The sequence below is a fragment of the Suricata suricatta genome, chromosome 6 (genome assembly GCF_006229205.1).
Source record: "Suricata suricatta isolate VVHF042 chromosome 6, meerkat_22Aug2017_6uvM2_HiC, whole genome shotgun sequence".
In the NCBI taxonomy this organism is placed as follows: Eukaryota; Metazoa; Chordata; class Mammalia; order Carnivora; family Herpestidae; genus Suricata; species Suricata suricatta.
The window spans coordinates 132,858,106-132,885,165 of record NC_043705.1 but is presented as its reverse complement, the minus strand read 5'-3'; the positions used below and the strand labels follow the sequence as shown (position 1 = coordinate 132,885,165).

The window sequence follows — 27,060 nt, the reverse complement described above, 5'->3', positions numbered from 1 at the left end:
GCCTTAGCAAACTAATAAAATGTGCTACAGTTGTAGTGGGAAGAAATTACATTTATTTTCAGGTTATACAGGTGTTCTTTAACTGAATCTGGAAAAGAATCTAAAGTCACAAGTCACACACACACACACACACACACACACACACACACACAAGATGGCAATTCCCTATGCTATTTGAGGCCAGCTATATCATAAATGGATACAGGAAAAAGTTATTCTCACAGGTTGATGGAATTAGGTAAAAATTAATGGTATCCGATTTTTTAAAAATCAGGCACTACTAGTGATGTAATTGTTGGCATTTTTAAGTAAATTAATGAGATATATTGGTTATGTTAATAAAGAGTTTATATTCCTGTTTACAAAGAGAAAAAAATTGGTACTTATTTTAAGAAGGGCATCCCACATTGGACAATTCAATTCCTTTATTCATACTAAATACCTCAATTGTATACATAATAGAAAAAAATTATTCTTTATAATATATTTCCAAGTAAAAATATAGGAAGTGATGACAAAAAATGTCATTATTCAACAATATTAAAATAATCTATTTTTTCTAGAAATTATTATATATTGGTCAATATATATTCAAGTAGTAGCCCTTTCGGTTTATAACTGGCTTCTAATTGAAGACAACCTTAAAAATGTTTTATAATCTTTCTTAATCTTTACAACTATTTCCCATTATAAAATACAAAACTTCGTCTTTTAAAGTTTCATTGGTTATTTCGAGTACAAAATTTTCAGCTTAAGTATTTCCTATGGCACTCACTTAGCTGTTCCCATGCTAGGGATTAGTACCTTTCAGTTGATGTTTTATACAAATTTGGAAAAAAAAGATTAAAGTACATTAAAAAAGCTTTCAAGATATCTTTTCTGCAATAAAACTTAAGCCGCATGTCCTTTGGGAATTGCCCTGTGTCACTCTTTTCATTTGGTTTCTTTTTGTATTACTGCTTTATAAATAGCACACATTTTAGAAAGTTACATATCAATAGAGAAGCAGAAAGAGTGGACTTTCTTGAGAGTCTCTAAAGACCAATCTGCAATATTTAATAAGGCATTTTAATACAAGCAAATATTCTCTGAGATTGCAAATCGTTTTGCATGATTTGTCAGGGTTCACAGCTCTGTTAAAATCTCAAGTGAATCAATATTGAGCAAGAACTTTGAGTAAAAATGAGCTGAAGATTTATGTAGACAGAGAATACCTCTCTGAAGGAATCTCTTAGGGCTTAATTCACAGAAGATTTTTCCGGGGAGTGTGAAAAAGCAATAGTCATCAAGATACAACTAAAATTTTATTCTACACAGGAGGACTGTAATTTCACCAGCAGAGCAATAATCCAGGATTCCAGTCATTGTATAATTTGATAAAGCTGTGAGTATTCGCCCAGGAGTCATTGGATTTTTAAAAAATTCTCTACAGGAACACTTCTGAAACATCTGGTACCAAAACAAAAATCAGAATCGTAACTGTGTATTATTTTTTTAATTTTTAAAAAGTGTATATATTCATTTTTGAGGGGGGAAGGGAGAGAGAGAGACAGAGAGACAGACAAGAGGAAGAGAAGCGTGAGTAGGGGAGGTGCAGAGAGAGGGAGAGAGAGAATCTGAAGCAGGGTCATGCTGTCAGATAAGAGACCAACATGGAATTCAAACCCACAAACCGTGAGCTCATGACCCGAGCTGAAGTCAAGAGTTGGATGCTTAATCGACTGAGCTACACAGGTACCCCTGTGTATTTTAAATCATGGCTATCATAAGTTCTGTGTACTTTCAGTTAGATCCCTTTTAAGGAGCTGCATAATGTGAAATTTCACATTTTTCAAGTGAATTTTATAGTATATTCTTTAAATAGAAAAAATAATAATTCAGGAAATAACATGAATTTAGTACAAATAATATGAAAAACAACCTGCTATATGCCATTTAATTATTTTTTAATGTTTGTTTATTTTTGAGAGAGAGAGACAGAGTGTGAGGGGGCAGAGAGAGAGGGACATACAGAATCTGAAGAAGGTTCCAGGCACTGAGCTGTCAGCACAGGACCCGATGCAGGGCTTGAACCCACACACTGTGAGATCATGACCTGAGCCAAAGTTGGACTCAACTGACTAAGCCACCCAGGTGCCCCTATGCCATTTAATTTAATAATTAGATCAATCTACTGAGAAAATTACATTTAATGCCATTTTACAGATGGGGGCAATGATGTTCAAAAAGGTTGTGTAGTTGACATTTAGAAAAGCCAGAATTCATATCTGTGTTGATATGTGACATTCTTCCCTATACCATCTATTTCTCCAGCCAGTGTTGATGGAGTTTAATGGTTACATCCAGTTCAGTAGTTATAGTGTCTTTCACCTTTGTGTGTGTGTGTGTGTGCGTGCGCGCGCATTTCCTTGATGCTATGTAATGACCATCCAACTGCATCTATTTGGGGAGAAGTAGAGTTGTATTTCCACCTTCTGCTTACATGGTCAAAGGCCAATTCAGTAAAGACATCTTGTGAAATAAAGATGTGTGTATAAGACTTAGCGGAAGTAATCTCCAGGCACTGACAACACTGTCGTGCACTTCTGGAATCTTCCTTACCAACTAACAAAGGTATGTACTAGAGGGAAACTGCAATACAGAAGGAAAGGTATGCCTATTTCCATCTCTGTCTTCCCTCCACCCTCCCTCCCTCTTTCTGCTTCAGGTGGTATCTGGGCAGTGTCTGGTTTCCTTCAGTGCTTTCAGCTCCCGCTGAGCTGCCTTCCTTCATGGATCCCTGGGGAAAGCCAGCTCCTGGGGTCAGGTTACAACTCTTCCAGCCCTAGGGATACGGAACTCCTTCACTGGTTGCCTCAAGGCCCGTGACTTCTTGCATTTTTGTAACTTATTCCACCTATGTGATTCCTGCCATTGATCTAATTGGCAGTGGATTGGATTTTTCCGCTTAAACTCTGTGTGATACAGAAGGTATTAGCAGGTTTCTCCCCAGCTACTTTGCATTGCCTTTCTTAGTAATGACTATAATTGACCAAATAAAAAGGTTAGGTTCTGTACTCGATTCTAATAATAGTTAGTACTTTTAAATGAAAATCTGTGTCTTTAGAGGCAAACTTTAAATTGGTGAGCATATTGGAATCGGACAAATACATAGTTCAGAAAGTTGTTCATTGTATGCAAAATAAAACTATGAGGTTTTCAGAGCAAATGTTTTATGAAGTGGAGAAAATGTTCATATATGCATGAAAAGTTCACATATATATATACATGCACATAATAAAAAATTTCAGTACTCCTCCAAGTATTCACCAGGTGTTTCTTTAATTTAGCATATGTGCTAATTATGTCCATTTCACTGTTGCTGGTTTAATATCAGTTTCTTATCAAATATTAGCAATTATATCTACAAATTTCTTTAATGTTTCCTGGAAAAGATTCCATTTGAAAAATAAAACATTTTACTAAATTCAGCATTGAATTAATTAAAGTCATATTATTTCAGATCAATCTTAATTGTGTATCCACATACAATTAATGTCATATTATTTCAGATCAATTTTAATAAAATTGCATATCCATATATATGTATGTATGTAATTTTATTTTAGAGAGAGGGCACGAACAGGGAGAGGGACAGTGGGAAAGAGAATCTTAAAGCAGGCTCCGATCTCAGCATAGAGCGGGACATGAAGCTCAATCCCATGACCCTGGGATCAAGACCCAAGCCCAAATCAAGAGTCAGATGCTCAACTGACTGACCCACCCAGGTGCTTCTAATCTGTATATTTTTAAAGTAGACCCCCAAAAAATAAATTGGAAAAAAGTATACATATATACAATTAGATACCCCTTTACTTCTTAGTTCCTGTGCCCACTCTTACCAGATCCTACATTCGAGTGTACCAACTCTTCATCCTAGGGCTTGTTCTTTCATTCTAATATAAGTTTTTGGTTGTATCACAATCGAAAAATATTCATTGATATACCATAATTAAAAATGAAGAATTCACTGCATCAAAATTACCTCGCAATATCTCTTGCATCCCATAATTTAATTATATTATTTATTTTATTTTATTTTGTACTTATTTATTTTAGTGTTTATTAATTTATTTTTGAGAGGCAGAGAGAGAGAGACAGAGAGACAGAGAGAACACAAATGGGGGAGGGCCAGAGAGAGAGAGAGACACAGCATCTGAAGCAGGCTCCAGGTGCCCAGTTGTCAGCACAGAGCAGGGCTCGAACTCCAGAACTGTGAGATCATGACTTGAGCGGAAGACAGTTGGTTAACCGACTGAGCCCCCCAGGCGCCCCTTACATTATCAATGTTAATCATATTACTGTTGTCACTAAGGATAAAACGCTTAACTAAATCCCTATATTTTACTTCAAAAATTTTAGGTAGAAAATAGTATGCTCCTAATTATTCCTGAGAAATTATGTATAATTTGCAATCTTTTCATTCATAATTTTTTCACTTACATGATTTGTCTATGTGGTATACGTTATACTATAACTTCTATGATTTCCTATGGCTTTATTTGATGGTAAATGTTATGTATTTTACGCTTTTTATAAGTTTTATTTGAGAGACTAAACAACATCAAATCCATAAATAAAAATAGAACTCTGACTCACAATCTGTAATAAACTGCCCAAGAAACCAACCCATTATCTGTAATAACCAGCCCTGGGACCAGGCTACCTATTCTCCATACGTCATATGTCTAGGACGTTAAATGATTCACCTTAGCAACAATCCAAGAAGTCAAGCATTAACAATTCAGCCTCAAGTGGATAGGATTTGATCAATAACTTACAACTTCTCTACATCTTTCACTTCTTACAACTTAAAACAGATCAAATAATCCAAAACACACATTCTTAACCAATCATATAGGATGCTCTGCTTCTACTTAGAAGCCCACCTACAGCTTCCATATGACAACAGCCTCCAATCACGGCATACTCAAAACTTTCTCTTCTGTTCACTATAAACCTTTCCCACTCCTCTGCCTGCTTTTGAGTCCCTGCCAAAATGGAAGTGTGTGATTGTGGTTAATGCTCTTGTTACAGCAAACTGAATAAATAGCCTTTGCTCATTCTCATTTAGTCTTACTTTATTTCCATAAATTCTTTTAAAAAATCAAGAATAAGCACTGTTTGATGATATAAAAATTATTCTCTGAAAAACCAATTAATGTGACTTGAATAATTTGAAAAGATACAAATGCCTAGATTTCTAGGCTTTTGTCGCAAAAATGAGAATGTTAAAAGGGTCAAGAGCAAATGATTTTTCCCAGTTCTTACTGCATATGGCATATTTTCTACTCATTTTCTAACTCCAATATATTCTTCTTTCTAGAAATACTGTATAGCTTAGTAATTTGCTAAAGTTCTTAATAATAAAGACTTCTAGTATATTCATGCTTTGGCAGTAGATATGGTTGTTGATTTTTCCTAGCCTTTCCATGTCTGATATTTTCTAAGTCTTTTCATATCTGAAAAAATTATTTTCTCTAATATTTGATTGATAATCGTGCTGCTGCAATGAAAGAATTTTTGTATGGTTTTCCATTGTCTTTTTCATTTCTATTTTTGCTCATGAAAACTATAATACAGATAAATACTTGTCTTTAATTACTTATCTCTTTTGTTTTTTGGAGAAAGCATGAATGGGGGAGGGGCAGAGAGAGGGAGAACAGAGAATCTGAATTCAGCTCCACACTGACAGCAGTGAGCCTATGAGACTCAAAGTCATGAACCATGAGATCATGACTTGTGCTGAAATCATCTTTTTTATGTTACCTTTAAAAATTTCATTATCCAAGGAAATCTGATATGTGAGTTTTCAAATCAATTAATTAGTTTTCCTGCTTGGTGCTTATTTACATTTCTTCAAGTTGAACTCTGGTTTCCTTTTGTTCAGTAACTTTTTTTTTTTTTTTTTTTTTTTTCGCAGAGAGGAAGGAGTACCTGGGTGGCTCATTTGGTTGAGTATCTGACTCTTGATTTTGGCTTAGGTCATGATCTCATGGTTTGTGAGATCCAGCCTGGCATCACACTGCGTGCTGACAGCAGAACGCCTGCTTAGGATTCTCTCTCTCCCTCTCTCTCTCTGTCCCTCCCCCCTCCATCTCTCGAGATAAATAAATAAACTTAAAAATATATGTATATACATCTTTTTTCCATCACAGAAGAAAATTATTTCTAGTTGATCATCCATGTCTACTGCTATGTCATATATGCTTTTCCACTTTGTGTTGGTCGCACCACACAATGGCAGATGTCCCTGGGTTTATGTGCTAGGTCACCAACTTAATCTTCAGGTATGACCATCACATCACTCAGTGCGCTGATTATTATTTGTTTTAATTTCCACATCTTATTTTAATTTAATGTTTATTTTTTATTAAAATTTTTAGTTTATTTATTTTTTGAGCAAGAGAGAGAACAAGGGAGGGGCAGACAGAGAAGGAGAGAGAAAATCCCAAGAGGCTCCATGTTGTCAGGGCAGAGCCATACATGAGGCATGGACTCACAAACTAGAGAATCATGACCCAAGCCGAAATCAAGACTCAGATGCTTAACTGAGCCACCCAGGCACCCCTGATTTTAGAAAACTATTTTTTTTTTGTTCCTGGAAAAATTTACTCTTTATTTCAACCTACATCTATTTAATGAATGCAGTAAAAAAAAACTCTCAGATTTCAGTGTCGGCAAATTAGATTTTTAATTTAAATTATTCTATTTTATCTGAATTGTATTTGTTTTTCTGTAACGGATAATTATCCAATTTGTTTATTTTAACTCCTGTCTTTTCTGTTTAAAAACGAGTTGAATTAATATTTTAATTGTCTCTAATACTCAAAGTGATCCACAGATTCAGCAAAATCCCGATCAAAGCCTCTAAATTCATATGGAAATGCAAAAGATGCTTAACAGTCAAAACAAATGAGCAAAAAGGGCAAAGCTAGAAGCATCACACTTTGATTTCATAATAAATTAGAAAGCCACAACAATCAAAATAGTATAGGAACAGATATGTATGTAGAGAGTCAAACAGAATAAAGAATCAGGAGAAAACACAGAAAAATATTTCTTGAAATCGGTCTTGGCAATGATTCTCTGGATATGGCACCAAAATACAGAAAACAAAATAAAAATAGACATCTAATTGCATCAAGGTAGAAAGCTTCAACACAGCACAGAAAGCAGTCAACAGTAAAAAGACAACCTTGGAAATAGGAGAAAATGCTTGTAAACTATTATGTGATAAGGAGTTGACATCCAAAATCTAAAAGAAACTCATACATCTCAATAGCAAAAGACAAATAACATAAAAAATTAAAAAATACAAGTAATCTGATTTAAAAAAGTGCAAAGGATCCAAATAGATATTTTTGAAAGAAATACAAATGGCTAGTGGGTATATGTAAAATGCTGCTCCAAGTAACTAATCATTAAGGAAATGTAAATAAATGAAAAGCATAATGAGATATGTCTTCACATTGTTAGAATGGCTTTATAAGAAAGATAAAAGATAAGTGTTGGCAGGGGTGGGCAGAAAATGAAACCACTGTATATACTGTTGGTGGAAATGTAAATTTGTGTAGCCATTATAAATAATAGTATAAAGTTTCCTCAGCAAATTACAAAAAGTATCATATGATCCAGTTATCCCACTTCTGAGTATGTAAATAAATCCAAAGTAAATGAAATCACTATATCTGAAAGAGATATCCATACTCTCCTATCTCCACAACATTATTTACAACAGGCAAGATATAAAAAAACTTCAGTGTCCAAATGTCCATCAATAAATAGATGACTAAAGAAAATGTGAAACAAACAAAAATATATGGAAAATATAATGGAAGATTATTCAGTCTTGAAGAAGAAAGGAAATCCTGCCATTTGCAACAATGTAGATAGAACTGAAGGTCATTATGCTAAGTGAAATAAACCAGGCACACAAAGACAGAGTGTATCTTACGTGTGGAATCTAAAATACTCAAACTCAAAATGAAGAAAGTAGAAGGATAGTTTCCAGGGGCTATGGAGTGAGGGAAAATGCTGGTCATATGGTATAAAATATCAATGATAGAAGATGAATAATTTCTGTAGATTTAGAAAAGAGCATGGTAACTATAGTTAACAATACTGTATATTATATTGCATATTTGAATTTTTCTAACAACATAGATCTTGGATTCTCATCACAGGAAGGGAGGAAGGAAGGAAGGAAAGGAAAGGAGAGATGGAGGAAAGAAGAAAGAGAGGAAGGAGGAGGGCAGGCAATGTTGACTAAGTGAGGTGATGAATATGCTAATCAGCTTGATCATGGTGAGCATGTTACAGAGTATACATATATCAAAGTATCAAATTGTACATCTTAAATATATAAAGTTATCATTTTCAATTATAGCTCAATAAAGCTGAAAAATTGTAAAGTTAAAACAGAAATTGCATTGATACTTACCCTTTTAAAATAGGAATGATCCCTCTAAATAAGTATGGCTGGATGGGTACCCAGTAGGTCAAGGACTTTTGTGTCCCCAAAATGAGGAGAGGAATGATTTGCATCAGAATTATTTATGATATTTGACCACTATTAAATCTGTTTTACTCTTTTTCTTTTGTTGTTCTCTGATATGGAATTTTGGTTTATTCGTTCTGTTTCATTCCAGTGTTCCAATATCCCTAAGTAAGCCATACTTAGGGGGGAAATCATCAAAGACTTTACAATAGAATAAAAACATGTTTTCTTTGTATGCACAGATAAGATTGAAAAAGTCTTTCTTGTTATAAAAGCTTTAATTTATTAAGTTGCCTGGGTGACTTCCCCGGGTCCTTCTTTGTTTTTGAATTTACAAGGGCTTTCATGGGTAGAACAATTTTCACCTTTACTGCTCAGAGTTATAAATTTGACTTCTTTTCCCCTATTCAATTTTCAATGTTTTCAACACTCCAGGAATTTTCAGAATCTCTTACTCATTTTTGTTACTCTATCTTGTCATTATGGTTTCTTTTTGAAATATTTATGGTTTCTTTTTTGAATATCCTCTTTGACATGCCAAAGGGAGATATATCAGACAGAACACTTTAAGTTATGCCACAGTGATAAACGGAGTATTTTAAATCAGAGAACCACAACATGATCTTAGTAAGAAAAATAAATACAAATGTAATGTCATTTCCCTTCAGAAAAGCAATCTTAATAGCATTTTGTATGTCTTACCCTAATTTTATCTTGGTTCATTCAAAAGTCTATCATGGAATTATGTATGTACTAAACAGAACATTCTGCAAGTTTTTTTGTACTTTATAGTATGTCATGGACATTTCCATGCCCACAAAACAAATATAATTTTAATAACTTTATGACATTCTACATTGCTTTTTGATGCATATTTAGAGTTTTCTACCTTGTTGTATTTTTTATTGATGTGTAGTAAATTACCACCAACAGATGAATAAAACAAAAGCCATCAAATTTGTTTACGTTTGTAGTGTTTATTTCTTGCTGTATCCACGCCATGCTGTGATCAGCTTTCAGAGTAGCATCCTCATCCGCAGAAGAGGTACTTCAAGGTGACACAGCAGTAGAAGATTTAAAGATGCCATTTAGCTTGTGAAGGCAAACAAGGGTCTAGCCCAAACTCCGGAGTTCTCTCCTTACCAGTAGATGGGAGCATGAGCAATATTCCCCATTTTCTAAGGAGGGAAATGAAATGTATCCAAGAGAAACCCAGTTGATCTTAAGAGGGCTTACAAATGGGACAGAAAGGAGGCAGCTCTGACCACCAAGGACTGACTGATCTCTGAAACGCAGTGGGTACAAAGACATCTGCTAGAGGGCAGCAGGAATCCACATAGGCACATTATTCTTCCTCAGTGTGGCATCTCTATCTGATCTCTCTGCCTTCTATCTGTGTCTCATCACTCTACCTCCCAGTTATATCTGATTGCAGTGTTTTTATCTAATTCCTGATCGCCTAATTCTATACACTTGATTGCTATGTAATTATTCTGAACCTAGTTGCTGGGCCTACCGAACTTCAGGCTGACACTTCTCTCTACACCTGAACACTGAACATTCACTTTGTACTTGATTGCTATGCCTTCACTCTGTACTGGGTCAATGTTTCTTTGTTTGGTATATGATTCCTAAAAAATGAATCATCCAAAATGGTGTCTCAAAAAATATGAAATTCATAATAGAATTACAAGTCAAGTCCAGTTAAACATGAGGTTGAATATATTACATGTCAAAGTTTTGAGAAAGAAATTTCAATAGCAAATGCCCTGATACAGTGATTTCACACATATCTTTTTTTCAATTTGTAAAATTTTATGATGATTTCAACATATGTGCTTCTGTTATAGTATAGCGCTAAGGGCATACAGTAATTAAGATAACCGGTGAATAATTCATTAATGGCAAGTGTTTAGTATAAAAATTTTGGTTTGGTCTATTTTTTTTAATTTTTTTTTTGCTCCATAATATTTTATTGTCAAATTGTTTTCCATACAACACCCAGTCCTCTTCCCCTTAAGTGCCCTCCACCATCACCACCACCTCTTTTCCCCCCTCCCCCTTCCCCCTCAACCCTCAGTTCAGTAAGCCAGGCAGAGAAGGACAGAAACCATATGTTTGCACTCATAGGTCTAGCAGGAAAACAAGAGAGACCTAATGGAGAACCAGGGGGAACGGAGGAGGGAGAGAGATTTGGGGAGAGAGAGGGATGCAAAACTTGGTCTATTCTTCCAGTAGGATGGAAGGAAGGAAAGAAGGAAGGAAGGAAGGAATGAAGGAAGGAAGGAAGGAAGGGAGGAAGGGAGGGAGGGAGGGGAGGAGTAGGGAGGAAGGAAGAAAAACAATATTGGTTATTATTAGGATGAATTTATATAAGATGTTAGTGAATTTTTGTGACAAATTAGAATGATTTTAATTGGAAAATAATTCATGAATTTAAATGATAACAATGCAGGAAAAATATCATGAAATAATAGCTCCTAGCCTCTATAAAAAGTATATATAGTTTATCTTATTTTATATATAGTTTATTTACTGTCCATTATGTTTGTAATGTCGTTATGATAAAAATTAAAGAAATAATATGTTAAAGAACCAAGAGACCAATAAAATAGCATACAAGTTTGAAGTAATTTATAAAGCAAGGTGGTAAGTGATAAAACAACTAAGATTACTTTTAGTAAGAAATTTAAGTTGTGTTCATTTATTTTTTTTTAAAGTATTACTTCCACCAAGAGACATGTTAAGCTCCAAGTCCAATTTATATAACAAAATCTCCCACTGGCCACTAAAGAAATTATAACTATTATAGTTTTGACAATCACACACACACACAAATTACATTTAGAACTGTCAAAATTCTAATTGGTTTTCTTTGTATTTCAGTTTCCTACACTGAGGGGTATACACATGAAAATCACTCTTTGAATATATTTTTTAAAACATGATGTGCAGATTTAATTTTTGTGACTTGAGTCCAGTTTATGGTGAAAACAATGATTCCAGTGGAGTATTTTCTATCATAAATAGATGAGTTTTAATAGGGGAATTCCAAGTCTAGTTTATTTTCATAAAGAATAAATGGAGAGATTAAAAAATCAACAGCATTAAATGTAATCTGGTAAAGCATGTCTATCATAATAAAATAAAATAATAATAAAAATAAAACTGATAAATTAGATTGGTTTATTGGTCTTTTTTGTATTTACAACAAATCCAATTATATTTAGGAAAATAAAATTATTCATTAATCCATGAAGCAATAAAAATTTTACCAGATATAAAAAAAAAGATGTTCAAAAACTTAAGAGGCAATGTTTCTTCAAAATTTTGAATGTCTTTTCTCTAAACAAAGGGTAGGTGAAAAGGGTCGACATGTAATTATTCAATAAATGTCGACAGAATATGGTTTCAAGTGATGTGATTTTAATAATACAAAGAAAGTAAAACAGAAAAACTTCTGGGCCTCTTCTTCAAAAACTCTGGACACTTATTCTTTAGTATTATTGAAATTCTGCTCTGAGAATGCATATGAAATATTTTCTTCCATTGCATGGGTTGCCATTTCATTCTGTCAATATTTCCTTTGCTGTGGAGAAACTTTTTAGTTTGACAGTCCCGGTTGCTTATTTCTGTGTTTGTTGCTTTTGTCTTTGGTGTTAAATCCAAAATATCATTACGAAGACAAATGTCAAGGAGCTAACCCTCTTGTTTTCTTCTGGAGCTTTATAACTTCAGGTCTTACATTCAAGTCTTTAATCCATTGGATTCAATTTTTGTGTATGGTGAGAGGTAATGATCTATTTCACTCTGGACCATTTATTGAAAAGAATATCCTTCACCATTATATATTATTGGTTCCTTTGTCAATAATGGCCTATAAATACATGAGTATTTCTCAGATCTCTTTGTATTCCATTGATCTGTCTGTTTTTATGCCAGTACTATACTGTTTTGATTTCTATAGCTTTGTAATATACATAGTTTAGAATCAGGAATAGTGATGCCTCCAGCTTTGTTCTTCTTTCCTAAGATTGATTTGGCTATCAGAGGGTCTTTTTAGGTTCCACAAAAATATTAGTATTGCTTGTTCTATTTTTGTGAAAACTGCCACTGAAATTTTGCTAGGGATTGCATTGAATCTGTAGATCAATATATACAGAATAGGCATTTAAACCATATTAATCCTTCTGAATAATGAACATGGAATACCTTTTCATTTATTTGTGCCCTCTCCAATTTATTTATTAATGTTTTACTGATTTTAGTATACATATTTTTCACCTTTTTAAATTTATTCCTTAGACTTTTATTCTTTTTGATGCTATAGTAAATGGGATTGTTTTCTTAGTTTATATCCTTCTCATAGTTCACTATAAAATGGAAGCTGTTTTGAGCCACTAAGTTGTGGGATTATTTGTTACGTAACACTAGCTAACTGACACAAAGGAAAAGTTATGAATAGAAAAAAATTATGAAACTTAGAAATTTTTTTCCTATTTCCACTTCATCAGTTGTTCAATGTGACTCCTCATATGCAGTTTTAATTTACCATGTAGAATAGCAGCGTCAGCCTCATTTCACTGAAATTATCTCATTCTGAAGTTATGCCCCAGGGTAATAATTTTAAAATGGCTACTAGAATCCTGGAAAATATCCAGGGTAAAGCTCCCAAGATGTTTGGCCAGAATAAATCAGTCCCCCAACAAGTGGTGCAATAAAGTAAGCACAGCTGGTGTCTCTTCTTGCTGCTCTTCAACAAAGAACACAGCTGCAAATGGAACTAGGCCTGGGAGTTAGCGGCTGTAGAGGAACACAGACGTGGAAAAGATTAGATGTTTTAATACATCTCCAAGAACAAGGCACCTTGTGGAGTTTAAGGGGCACACAGTAAACTTTATTTCTTTTCTTTATGTGCCAACCTAAGAATCAGTGCTTCATTCAAGATAAAGTTTATAAATTACATACTTATAATCAGAATAAAAAATAAAACATTGTGTTCTATCTTCCAGATATTAAAATGTATTATTTCTATTACATGTACAATATCTTAAATGTTATTAAAGACTTTTTACTTATAGGTATTTTTTCATCAGCACGTAAAAGAGAAGAGGTAATGACTTATACAATTCCTTATAGATATGTTTTTGTGAAAAACAAACCAAAAAAGATGTGAAATTTACTTTCAGGCACATTGCATTGTAGTATAGTATAGTTTTCCTTGAAATTTTTCTAGATATAGAGTAATTATTTTTGAAAATTTAGAATGCAAAACAATCAAAATTTGTACTCAAACCTACTGATTCTAGGTGAAAGGAAGATTGTAATTGCATAAATTGGGGTATAAAGCTATAAAAATAGAAAAGATGAAATTATTGTCTTAAATTATTATTTTAAAATGATTGTTTTAATTTTGTTTTAAAGAGATTTATAAATTTACATAACCAAAATACCTTTACCAGCTTTTTAATGAGAATACGCCATTCTACTATCACTAAATGCCTTAAGACCCTTTTCATGTCCTTTCTGAGAATGGCAATGCTGTTTTCAAGTACAATTCTATTTATTCTATTTCCGTTTCAAAAATGCCACACATGCAGTGGACTGCTGATTCCAAAAAGCAGGTGTAATTTTATCTCATAGTGATTTTTCTTTTTGTCCCGCAACAATCAGTATTAACTTTTTATTTCAAACTCTTAAATCTCAGTTCTGAAACACAGGCATTTAATAAAGTCGCAGAAAATCAAAATTAAGAAGCACTTCTTTAAAGTTGTTTAAAGAACAAAGAAGCCAATTACTCTGTAGGAGACAAAAAATGAAATAATTGTTTACTTACATTGATAAAGTCTGTGCAAGTGTCTTCACGGACCTATTCAGGTTATAATTACCCTCCAGAATATTATGTTATTCTGTCTACCAATGTTCACTTCATTTCATTTAAAAATGTTTTTAGGTAAGTCAAAAACATTGATAGCCAGTATCTTACAAGGCATTCATCATAATTCAAGTGGTCCTTTTCTAAATCAATGCTATAACAACAGGTAGATTTTCATCATAATTCAAATGGTCCTTTTCTAAATCAATGCTATAACAACAGGTAGATTTTCTTTTAAAAATAAGAGTCATAATGATTCTCAAGTAGCCATATTGTTATACTTCTTTTCTATAAGCACAAATGACCTAACAATATAGTGCATTTGAATATGACAATTAATATTAAACATGAAAATTGTGGGGGCACCTGGGTGGCTCAGTGGATTAATCCTCTGACTCTTGATTTCGGTTCAGGTCATGATCTCAGAGTTCATGACTTCCAGCCTTGTATCAGGCTCTCTGCTGTCAGCACAGAGTCTGCTTAGGATTCTCTATCCCTCTCTGTCTGCCCCTCCCCAGCTTGTGCTCTTTCTCTTAAAATAAATAAATATTTTTATAATAACATAAAAATTGCTGACCTAGGCAGATAAAATCATTTTTGGTCATAAAATATATGATCTGAACATTCTAAACATATGAGACTCCCTTTGGAAGTGACTATAAATTGAACAAACACATTCTCCAAATCATGTTTCTCTTTTGAAATGATTTAACTGTACCACCCTCCACCTCTGAGAGCATTTGGCAATGTCTAAAGACATTGTAATATGGTGGTAATAGGGAGTGTACTAAGCATCTAAAGTCTGGAAGCCAGGGATCCTGCTTAACATCATACAATGCACAGAATAGCAGAGAATTATCCAGTCTAATATGTCAATTCATGGCAAGGTTGAAAAATGCTGCTATAGAGAGAGATGATTCCCCAGATAATAGTTGAAATTCCACAATATAAATCAAAGAGGTAAAGAAAAATATTACATTAAAATATGCATTGAAAACCATTCTAGTTTGTTTCACATCTTTTTTTATTAAACCATTCAGAATGCCCCAGACTTTGCTGATTATTATCCACTGACAAGAAACATGCAACCCCATTATGCTTTGCTCGCTGGTGATATAGCACAAAGCAATGACTTAGAGGGCTCCATGGCATCCCTTAGCACAACAGATGTACAAGAAACAGTAACCTGATAAACACTTGCATATTCTGGAGGTCTCCTGTGCTGCCTCCTCTGTATTCTCATAGCATAGTCTGAACTGTGAGAGGAGTTCATCATTTGTATGACAATCCTATTTAATTCCCCCTTAACAACATACACACTCACACACGTGTGCACATACAAACCTAAGTAGACCATAAACCCACAGGGAAGATAAGACTATAGAGTATCTTCCATCACTGATTCTTCTATGTGTTTTATTTTTTCCTTGTCTAATTGACAAACTCCTGCACACTTTGAGGACATCTTCTCTAATTCTGTAAAGCTGGACTCACTGTCTACTTTATGGTTCCCATATATTTTGCTAATCAAGTACTATATTTAAATTTTCTGTTTATATGTCTGTAGGTTGTTCAAATTTAGGGACTTGTTTCTCCTTCTTCCTTCTGTCCTTCCTTCTTTCCTTCTTGCTTCCTTGCTTGCTTCCTTCTTTCCTTCCTTCCTTCCTTCCTTCCATTTTATTTTTTTAACCATTTTATTACTAGCCCCTATCAGTTCTTAGCCTTTACTCTCCTCTCCTTTCTCGAGAATTAAAAAGTTCCAAAAAGGGAGATTTTTTATGACTAAATATTCCAAAGATTAATGTGTAAATGATAAAAAAAACCAGTATGTTGAGAAAAACTTTCTTGTCTTCTATCTACACTGCTAGCAATTATTAGTGTTATAAAATGATGTATCTTTAAACATTACTGCTTATTTAAAATGTTTGTATCACAAGCCTGCATTTCACTTTTTATTATCACTTTATAAATAACATATATATGTATATAGTTTTTAATAAAGAAGAATGTATTACTCTCATAGCAGATAAAGATCACTATCCATTTTATTTATTTATTTTATTTTTTTGTAATGTTTTATTTTACTTTTGAGAGAGAAAAAGAGCCGGTGAAAGCCAGGGAAGGGCAGAGAGATGAGATGCAGAATCTGAAGCAGGCTCCAGGCTCTGAGCTGTCAGCACAGAGCCCGTTGTGGGGCTCAAACCCATGAACTGTGAGATCATGACCTGAGCTGAAGTCAGACGCCCAACTGACTGAACCACCCAGGCGCCCTTCCACAACCTGTTTTTAGAAGTAATTACCTTCACCAGTATGTGAGTTTCTTTCGGATATGCCCTATGTGCACATATACTGCACAACACATTCCTTATTTTCTAAAATAAAGTGTAGCTTTTTCCACATGCATTTCTGAAAACTTATTTCCTCATTAAAACAATATGGATCTTCATATCAGTATATACATGCAAATGCATTCATTTTAAGGCTGCTTAAGGAATCTGTATATGCTTAAAGAGTCACTTACCTTAAATCTTCCTTAGTAGCAGACCTTAAGTGCATTATCATGAATAATACAGCAGTGAGCATCCTTTCACATACATCTTTGTGTAACCACGTGAAGACATCTATAAAATAGTCTCTATAATAGAGATTATCCAACAAATGGATATGTTCTCCTTAAAATGTTGAAAGATATTGCTAAATTCCCATCAAAACAAAAAACAAAAACATGGGAATTCACCTTTCAGATAACAGTCCTGCCCATTAACAACTTTGTGAATTTTCAAACTTGCCTACTTTGGTAGGTGAACATTGATTTCTCATCATCCTTTGTGGTTTCTGAATTTACTAGTGAAATTTTAGGTTTTTCTGTGGATAACTAACACACGTTTCTTTTTCTTGTGAATCTCCTGCTAATGGAATCTCTCCATTTCTATACGGTTGTAATGAATTTTTTGTTATTAAAAAATTCCCTTATGTAATGAAAAATAGTCCTCTGACAGCCATGCATATTTATAAGTATTTCAGTTCATCATTCATTGGATTAGGTTTAGTATTGTTATTTGAGATCTATATTTTCAAATGTTTATTCATTTAAATTCACGTCTTCTTGATTACTGATTATTGGATTCTTACCTTACATTAAAAAGTCCTTCATCTACTTGTTTGTTGTATTGCTTTCGTGGTGGTTTTTTCCTTAGCAGATTCAAAGTTTTAGTTTTTAGAGTTTACTCATGAATTTACTTACCATTTACCTTGTCTTCCAGTGTGAGGGAACTCACACAATTGTGTGAGCATCATGAGTCCATCTGATCCTCCCCCTGAGCCCCACTCCTAGCTCAGTTAATGGGGCTACTTTCCATTTCTCAATACTTCTCTTTGCCTTCCTGTCTGTGCCATCTGGGTCGCAAGTTTTTTTCAACTTTTGGCACACATATCTACCTGGAAACTGTCCATTGCCTTCATCCTCATTTTATCTACTGTACATATATTGGAGCCATTAGAGAATTTTGTTTTCAAAAGCATATCCTTATCAGACTCCTTAGGGATTCAATTTCTAGTATAAATAAATGTCTATTCCCTTACTCTCAGGCAATTTAGGATGAACTTTCCTCTTTGCAGTATTAGCCATCTTTGAATACAATTCTTTAAACAAAAAGGGACATTATAATAACATCAAATTTATCCCAATATGGAAAAAGGGAGGCCCCCCCAACCCCCCAGCTCAATAAACTTACAGTTTCTGTAATACCTACTGTTTTTGTTATAGTTATTACACAAATAGTTTAAACCAGGTTTTAAATTTGTAACTATATTAAAAATTGGGACTTGAAAGCTGAACCTCTGTTGGGCTTAGAAATATTTCCAGGTACACTTCTTACTAACCATGTGATGTTGTGCAGATTATTTAATTCTATATGTCAATGTCATGCTCTGTAAAACAAGGATAACCATAATGGTGCCCTTGTGCATGATGATACAGGCATGACATTATTACAAATGATATGCAAGGCTTGGCATATAGTAAGTGCTCAATAAATACACCTTGATGCTATGTCAGTGATCATTACCACAATGGCTTTGATGACATATTCTCCAGTGCTGCCCAAACTAACTCGTTGTTTGGGGTGATCAATTTTAGATGTTGTGCAGAACTCACAGTCAACATTCAAAATATCAATTTCTTTTCCCCACTGACCACTTCTATGGATTCGACTGATTCTGCACTATATGGTAAGTAAGATTTAAATATCTGAAATCAACTATTAGCTACATCAGAGCCAAAAAGGAAAATTGCTGCCATAGTAAAATCGTCTAGCATCACAACTACATAGAAAGGGAAAGAAGTGATGATTCATGTGTCATTCCCAAATCAAGTCACTCAAGGGAAAATGTCATCATTGATCCTTATTTGATGCTGGAAACATTCTCCCTCTTCCTTTGGATTCAGCATTGGATTCAACACTTTGTTAAATCTAGATTTGTCCAAATATCAATCAGATTCAATGTAGCTGCATTTGTCTGAGCTCCAACAAAAGAGGTCAAATGGAAACAGGCTTACTTTGTTAAGAACGGTCATGGGGAATGCCTGGGTGGCTTAGTGGGTTAAGTGTCAGACTTCAGCTCAGGTCATGATCTCATGGTTCCTGAGTTTTGGACTCTGTGCTGTCAGCCTTCTCTCTCTGCCCCATCCCCTCTGGTTCTCTTTCTCTCACTCTCTCAAAAATAAACATTAAAAAATAATAATAATGATGGTCTTGGGATTGGCAGGCCAGGGCTAGAGCATCAGTTCTGCAAACAGGATCATTCTTCCAGACCCTTTTAATTTTCTGCTCCGTTTCACTCAGCAGGAGGCTTTCAACCTTATGATGCAAGTGGCTGCTGTAATAGCCCATTCCCCACCCACCTCCCTCCGTCAGTTTGTTTTCTAAGAGTCCCTTATGGTTTGTTTCCTTCTCTCTCTGCCCTCCCATGCTCACCTGTTTTGTTTATTAAATTCCATATATAAGTAAAGTCATAGGGTATATGTCTTTCTCTGACTGACTCATTTCACTTAGCATAATCACTCTAGCTCCATTCACTTCAAATGGCAAAATTTCATTTTTTGATGGCTTGGTAATATCTCATTGTGTATATGTATGTATGTGTGTGTATTGTGTATACACAATATATATATGTATGCATATATATGTGTGTGTATGTGTGTGTGTGTGTGTGTGTGTGTGTGTGTGTGTATGACGGTGGTTATACGCAGTCCTACACACCAATCTTTTATCCACTTATCAATTGATGGACATTTGGTATCTCTCCATAGTTTGGTTATTGTTGATAACGCTTCTATAAACATTGGGATGCATATCAAATGTACCCATTTAGATTTAACTGTATGCATACACAAACACATATTTCAAGGTACATATCCAGTAATTTTTTCCTCTCCTTATCATTTTCCTTACCTTTAAGGTCACTGTTGTTCAGATTCATTAAAACAATTTTCAATTTCAACTATTTTCTCTAATATATTTCTAGATAAGATAAGAGGATGATATACCTTCTGGATTCCTTTCCAAATATTTATTTTACCTTGTTAGAGGAATCATATTTTGATAAACATAATCATATTTTGATGATGAATTTGGGACTTGAGTTTTTTTCTCTGAATGCTGTACTTTCCAGTTGTCAACCAGATTCCAGTATTTCAGGTGCTAATTATAATATTATATATATGTATATAGTAAACATATAAATTTATGTGATATATAGTAATTTATCAATTATGATTTGCATAAATTAACCAGATAATGATATATAAATAATTAATTTAAAATTTCTGAGGGGCACCTGGGTGGCCCAGTCAGTTTAGTGTCCTACTTTGGCTCAGGTCATGATCTCACAGGTCTTTAGTTTGAGCCCCACATTGGGCTCACTGCTGTCAACATGGAGTCCACTTCAGTTCCTCTGTCCCCCCCTTCTCTCTGGCCCTCCCCAACTGTGTGCTCACTCTCACTCTCTCTCTCAAACATAATTAAAACCATAAAAAATATCTGAAAGTTTGTAAGATGTTCTCTTTTTTATTTTTATTTTTTATTTAAAATGTTTTATTTATTTTTGATACAGAGAGAGACAGAGCATGAGAGGGGGAGGGGGAGAGACAGAAGGAGACACAGAACTGGAAGCAGGCTCCAGGTTCTGAGCTGTTAGCACAGAGCCTGACACGGGGCTCGAACCCACAAACGTGAGATCTGACCTGAGCCGAAGTCAGTGGCTTAACCAACTGAGCCACCCAGGCGCCCCCGATGTTCTCTTTTTTTTAATGTGTTAGGTACTTTGCCAGGATTTACCTAGGTTTGAGTCTTATTCTAATCCTTTCTTAAAAACTATTAATTATGTAAATTCAGTATACTTTTCACCTCAAGGAAAAAAAATATATTGTTCCTCTCCTTCATCTACTCTGTTTTTGTGCTCTGAGACCAAATGCCATTCACATGATAGGTCTAATGAATATATCTTCTAAGCCTCATTCTGCTCCATAATTCCTATATTTGGGGAATTCTTTTGCTCTCTGTTTTTCAGTTACTTCTTCCAGTCTGATATGTTCTCAAGTTCCATCACAATAATTTGGATCCTATCAATAACTATTCATGCCTCAAACATATATTGTTTTACTGTTGTTGTTAGTAATTGTAGAAAACGTGGCTTTGAGTTATAGAAATCTCCGTGCATCCTTAAAACACTACAGCTCTGTGATCTACTCTTCAGTACGATTTCTTGGTAATGACCGCTCTGCCTGTGTTTCTCTCTGGCACCTTGCCTCCTGCCTATGATGGTTTCACTTGTGCTCCTTGGGGCTCATATGTGGCTCCTGGAAGTACTTTGCCAATTGCCTTCTCACAAGTGATGGAATCATGGGGCTCTTCACTTTTCTGAGACAGTAGGGGGTTGGCAAATGGTATGCCGGTCCCTTGACAACATGAGAGAAGGAAGTCTGTTCCAGAGTTTCCACATAAACTCTCACCTGACAGGTTTAATGGTGTTGAGCCCTTCAGTTTCCATTAAGCTTTCCTTGGAGACCAATAAGCCTGAGTAGCTCCTCAGTCTCTCCACAGGCTCTCTGGGGCTGATTCCTGTGTTCTCCTCTCGTAGAATTGCTTTCTCCCCTGAGATTCTGGTCAAGAAGGAGAACTAGTCTCCTCTTTCTCACCTGCTTCTCCAATGGCTTCAGGAGCCACCTGCCCAGCTCAAGAGAACTAAAATGGGCTGGAGCTGGGCAGGAAAAAAACTACAATCTTTTGTTAACAACCCATGTGTATAGGAGATGAAGGATGTTACCTAACCTTCTTGTGGTAATCATGTCACAACGTGTGTAGGTCAAGTTCTATTATGGTGTATATCTTAAACTTACACAGTGCTGTATGTTGGTTATCTCAAAAACATTTTAAAAGTAAAAATTTTAAAAACCCCACTCAAGTATATATTCAAATACATAACAACTTGGTTAATGGCTATAATGAACTTTGCTAAAAATAGCAGTCATGTGTATTTACATATAAGCTTATATAATTAAATACTCATATAAAATAATGCTCTTATGTATGCTCAAATATATTAAATCCCAGCTCAAGAAAAAGTGTTTTACATCCAAGGTTAGAGTCTTAAAGAGACAGTAAAAAATATATCATAGCTGAAATTTATTTTAATGATTTAAAATTTTTTTCATAGGAGATAAAAATAAAATAAACCAGTTACATGGATGACAGAGACGTGTGAGTGATGACGAAGCCCCAGATGAGCAGAGTGACTTGAAACTAGATCACGACTCATCAACTGCAGTGTCAGCTCTATATTCAGGAGAACCCGGTATCATATTTAGGAGAACCTGATGTTAATTTATTTTGTTGGCCATTCTCTAAATATATAAATTTAGGAAAATTACCTAAATACAGAATGCCAGCTAATCCATCTTGAAAATGGTATCCAAAATCTTTTAAGGGTCAGTTTATGTTTTAAAATAAATAAGGTATATAAATGCTTATGAGTATCTAAAAAAGTTTTATTGACTAATGCAGCTATTACTTGCATTTTTAATACTATTATAATTGGTTCATAAACAGAAAGTTTAAAAGACATGGAGTAAAAGATCTCAGACATTACATTGTCTATTTTTATTCATGCAAATTGTCACCTTGAATATGTCGGTACCATTGTAGCAATATAGAGAAAGAATTCACATGGGCAAAAATCCCTGTCAAAGAAGCAAGAATTGCAGATGTTTTTCCATTAATGATTTTTTTCTTGATACCAAACCATTACCTAGACTTTGAGATTCAGAAATTAATTTTTTAAATAATATAATATTTACATCCAATAATCATTACTATTTTACGCTATATTTAATATTAAAGTATTTTAAAATTTCTTCAGATTTCTCCACATGCACACACACACACACACACACACAATTAAAAACTGGTTTTCAAAAGATGGTTATTTGGATTTTCAAAACTATATTAACTGCCAAAGTCAAGAATGATTTTTCTTACCCATATCTGACATTTCAGGCACAGTGACGATATATGGCCCATCTGTGAACTTAGGAGCATTGTCATTGATGTCTTGTACTTTGATTATGAACTCGGATTCAGGTTCAAGAGGCTTATTTGTTCGTCTGTCGATAGCCTGGGCATGAAGTACATAGTGGGTCTTCTGCTCTCTGTCTAAGCTTTTCGTTGAATGGATGTCACCGGTGGTGTCATCAATGATAAATATAGTCCCAGCCCCTTCTCCAGTAAGGATGTACTTGACAGAGCCATCACCTTTGTCAGAATTGGAGTGCAGCTGTCAAAAAAAAATAATGTAGCATGAAATTGTATTTCAATCTCACATTGTATTATCTTAAAATTGTCTACCTATAAATTTTGACTTAGTTTGATTATAATTGTTCTTATCTTCACAGTGTCCCATATGTTACTATAATCATTTATTTTCCTGCAGTTTTTGTCTACTTGGTATTGATATAAATATGTTTATCATGATCCATCTAAGCAATCCAATAATTAATTTAAGAAAAAATAATAAGTGACAGTAATTAAATAAAAAAAGCAATAACCCTTTATGCCATCTAGTAAATTACCACTTCACCAACTACACAGAATAGATTTGGAAAGAGAAATGACCAGTAAATCACTGTTGCCTGCAAAACTTCCAGGAATAATGACTTTTTATATTATTATTTGATATTTTGATTCAAATTTAAATTTAAAAAATAAAAAAAATATATTGCAGGACAAGATTCAAATTACTAAAAAGTTCCACAATAGAGTCACTTGTTTGTTATGGAGAAATCAATTTTATAATTTGAAAGAAATAAAAAAATATATATTCCAAATTAATTGTTCAGATTTAGAATGAAAGAAAACATGGAAGAATTTCATTTTATTATTATAAAACTTTACTCAAAATTTAAGTATGGGTGATTCATATAATTAATACATAGGCCTAATTTTAATTAATAGAAAGTGCCATTGGTATATTTCTAGCTAGAAATAACCACAGTATTTTCTCAAATCTCACACATATATTTGAAGAACTGTTTCTCCCAAGAGATCTGAAGTTATTCCTCATAGGAAACCTTTGCAGTTATCCAACATTAACTACTCACCTTTGGCTCAATTCTGACACTTGAAAACATTGAAATAATATAACCTTAGGCTTCATGCCATAATAATGAGAAATTTTTCAAGTATTATGTAAAGTCTCTGAAATCCTAGAAGATATTTTTAAAAAGAAAAAAATAGGAAAACATAATAAACTATGAATAAAGGACTATTCCATGGTAAAATAAAGGCGACTAAATATAAATTGTAGTATGTCACAAATAATTCTATTTCTTTCTTGAAAAACATAAGGAGTAAACAGGGACACATTCTGATGGGAATCACCTAGCAAGATTCAATAAATTATATCTCAAAACTAGTAGAGGGAGGGAGGGATGCAAGATGGCAGTGAGGAAGGGAGCTCTGTAAACTTTGCCCACCCACATCTTTCAAACTGAGAAGGACATTACTCTTATCTGCAAGAGTGGGAGGAGAAAATACAGACTCCAGAAAGAAGACAACCTCAAAGATGCCTGAGTGACTGAGTGCGAACTGGGGAGATTGGCAGACAGTCCAGCCTGAGAAGGGCAGGGGAGGTGGGAGCCCCAGCCCAACACTGGGAAAGCACCTGGAGCCCCTGAGAGACAAAGGGAAGAGAAAGAGAAACTGAATACTGTCTCTAGAGAAGTCATAGTACTGTCTCTAGAGAAGAGATAAAGAACTTAACCCAGGATGGAGAGAAAAACTCTCACCCCATATATATCCGCTGGGCTTGGAGAGAGAAACCCATCCCTATAGCTGGCAAATTCTTCCTTGGGCTCTGCAGTATGGGTGCTGATGCAGGATGGCACCAAAAACAAAAAAGCCCCCTCCCCCTGTGTGATCCCTGCTGTGATGGGACCACACATCACCTTTGGGAGTGGCAGCGCGATCCGGGGTGGCACCAGGAAAAACAAACCCTACCCCTACGCTATCCCAGCAGGGAGTTGGTGGTGGCAGCACTGCGGGAGCACATCAAACTGCAGAAGTGCACTTAACCTCCAGCAGCAGCAGCGAGAATCCTGGCAGAGCCAAGAGAAACTGCGCCCTCCCTCTACGAGATCAAGGCTAAGAAGCCATTTGCCAAGGTGAGTACATTTCATCTGTGGTAGCATTAAAATTCATGGACTAGGATTTTGAAGTGAGGCAGGCCTGGAAGATACAGCTTGGCTCAGCCACAGATCTGACACATACGAGTGGCCTGCAGCACTTAGTTCCAGCAGAGGTTGGAGCTCCGCCATTCATCCTCTGCAACCACCGCAGCGGGACCTCCTAGAGCAGCCCCCTGCCCCGAGACCTACCTACACCAAACAACACCTATCTGCTTGGGGGAGCGGCTGCTTTTTTTCTACTTATTTTTTATTATTATTCCATTTTTACTTTTTATTTTTTTTAATTTTTACTCTTTCCTTTTTCCTTTCTCCCTCTTTTTTTCTTTGTCTCTTGCCATCCAGATATAGTCTCCCTTATCTCATCCTTATCTCTCCCCTCAGCTGGTTATATGCTTTTAGACTGTCCACTGTCCTTTGTTGTCTCTACCCCCTTTATTTTTTGTCTTCTTTTCTTTTCTTTTCTTTTCTTTTTTCTTCTCTTTCCTCTCCTTTCCCCTTTTAATTTGTTTATTTGTTTGATTTGCCTGTGTGTCTATGTGTTTTTATTCTCTGTGTGTTTGACTGTCTGTTTTCTATTTCAGAACTACCCCAAGAAAGAAGCCAAAGTATGCATGACAGAGAGTCCCAAATATCACTGAGCAGGGAAATAAAATAATCAAAGGCACAGCAAGAGAAAATGAGAGACACCATTAAAAGAACAATTCCTGAAACGACAGGCCCTGGACAGTCAATGAGCCTCCTTTAACAGAGCAATACTAACAGGTGCATAGAGCACAATGAGTTTTTAAAGCTGACCAGAGACAGAAAGCTGGCCAAAATGACAAAACGAATGAACTCTCCTCTAAAGAAACTCGAGGAAGAAGTCACAGCCACAGAACTGCTCAAAACAGATATAAGCAACATAACTGAACAAGAATTTAGAACAATTGTCGTAAAATTAATCACTGGACTTGAAAAAAAGCATCAGAGAAGCTACTGTTACAATGACTAGGGACTTTCAAAATAGCTGTGATGAGTTTAAAAAAGGCTATAAATGAGGTGAATAATAAAATCGAGGCAACTACCTTATGGATTGAAAAGGAAGAGAGAAGCATAGGTGAATTAGAAGACATAGTTATAGCAAAAGAGGAAGCTGAGAAAAAGTGAGAGAAATTCATCCAGGAGCAGGAAAGGAGAATTCAAAACCTGAGTGATATAATCAAATGGAGCAATATCCATATCATAGAAATTCCTGAAGAAGAAGAAAGAGAAAAAGGTCCTGAAGGGGTGCTTGATCATATTATAACCGAGAATTTACTGAATCTGGGGAAAGAAATAAACATTCATATTCAAGAGACACAAAGAACCCCCTTAAGATATAAATTGAATTGACCTTCGGCATGACATATCACAGTGAAACTGGCAAAATATATAGATAAAAAGAGAATTCTGAAAGCAGCTAGGGATAAAAAGGGCCCTTACATATAAAGGGAAATCTGACAGAGTGGTTTCAGACCAATCTAATGAAACTTGGCAGGCCAGGAAGGAATGGCAGTAATCTTCAATGCGATGAACAGAAATAATATGCAGCCAAGAATCATTTATTCAGCAAGCCTGTCATTCAAAATAGAAGGAGAGATAAAAGTGTTCCCAAGTAAACAAAAATTGAGAGAATCCATCACCACCAAACCAGCCCTACAAGAAATCCTAGGAGAGACTCTGTGAGGGAAATATTGCAAAGAATACAAGGTACCAGAGACACCACTACAAACATGAACTCTATGGAGAACACAATGAATCTAAACCCACATTTTTTCAATAATAACACTGAAGGTAAATGGACTGAATGCTCCAACCAAACGACACCGGGTAGCAGAATGGATAAAAAAAAATCCATCTATTTGCTGTCTACAAGAGACTCATTTT

The 27,060-nt window shown here is 34.9% G+C and overlaps 1 protein-coding gene across 1 annotated transcript in view; it reads right to left on the bottom strand.

The window, feature by feature from the left end:
- CDH18 (cadherin 18) overlaps nt 1-27,060 on the bottom strand; it is a 497,699-nt gene that overhangs the window by 231,277 nt on the left and 239,362 nt on the right. The window contains exon 3 of the mRNA XM_029941281.1: nt 22,952-23,246. Within this exon, the coding sequence (XP_029797141.1) occupies nt 22,952-23,246 (295 nt within the window). The remainder of the gene's footprint in view (nt 1-22,951; nt 23,247-27,060) is intronic.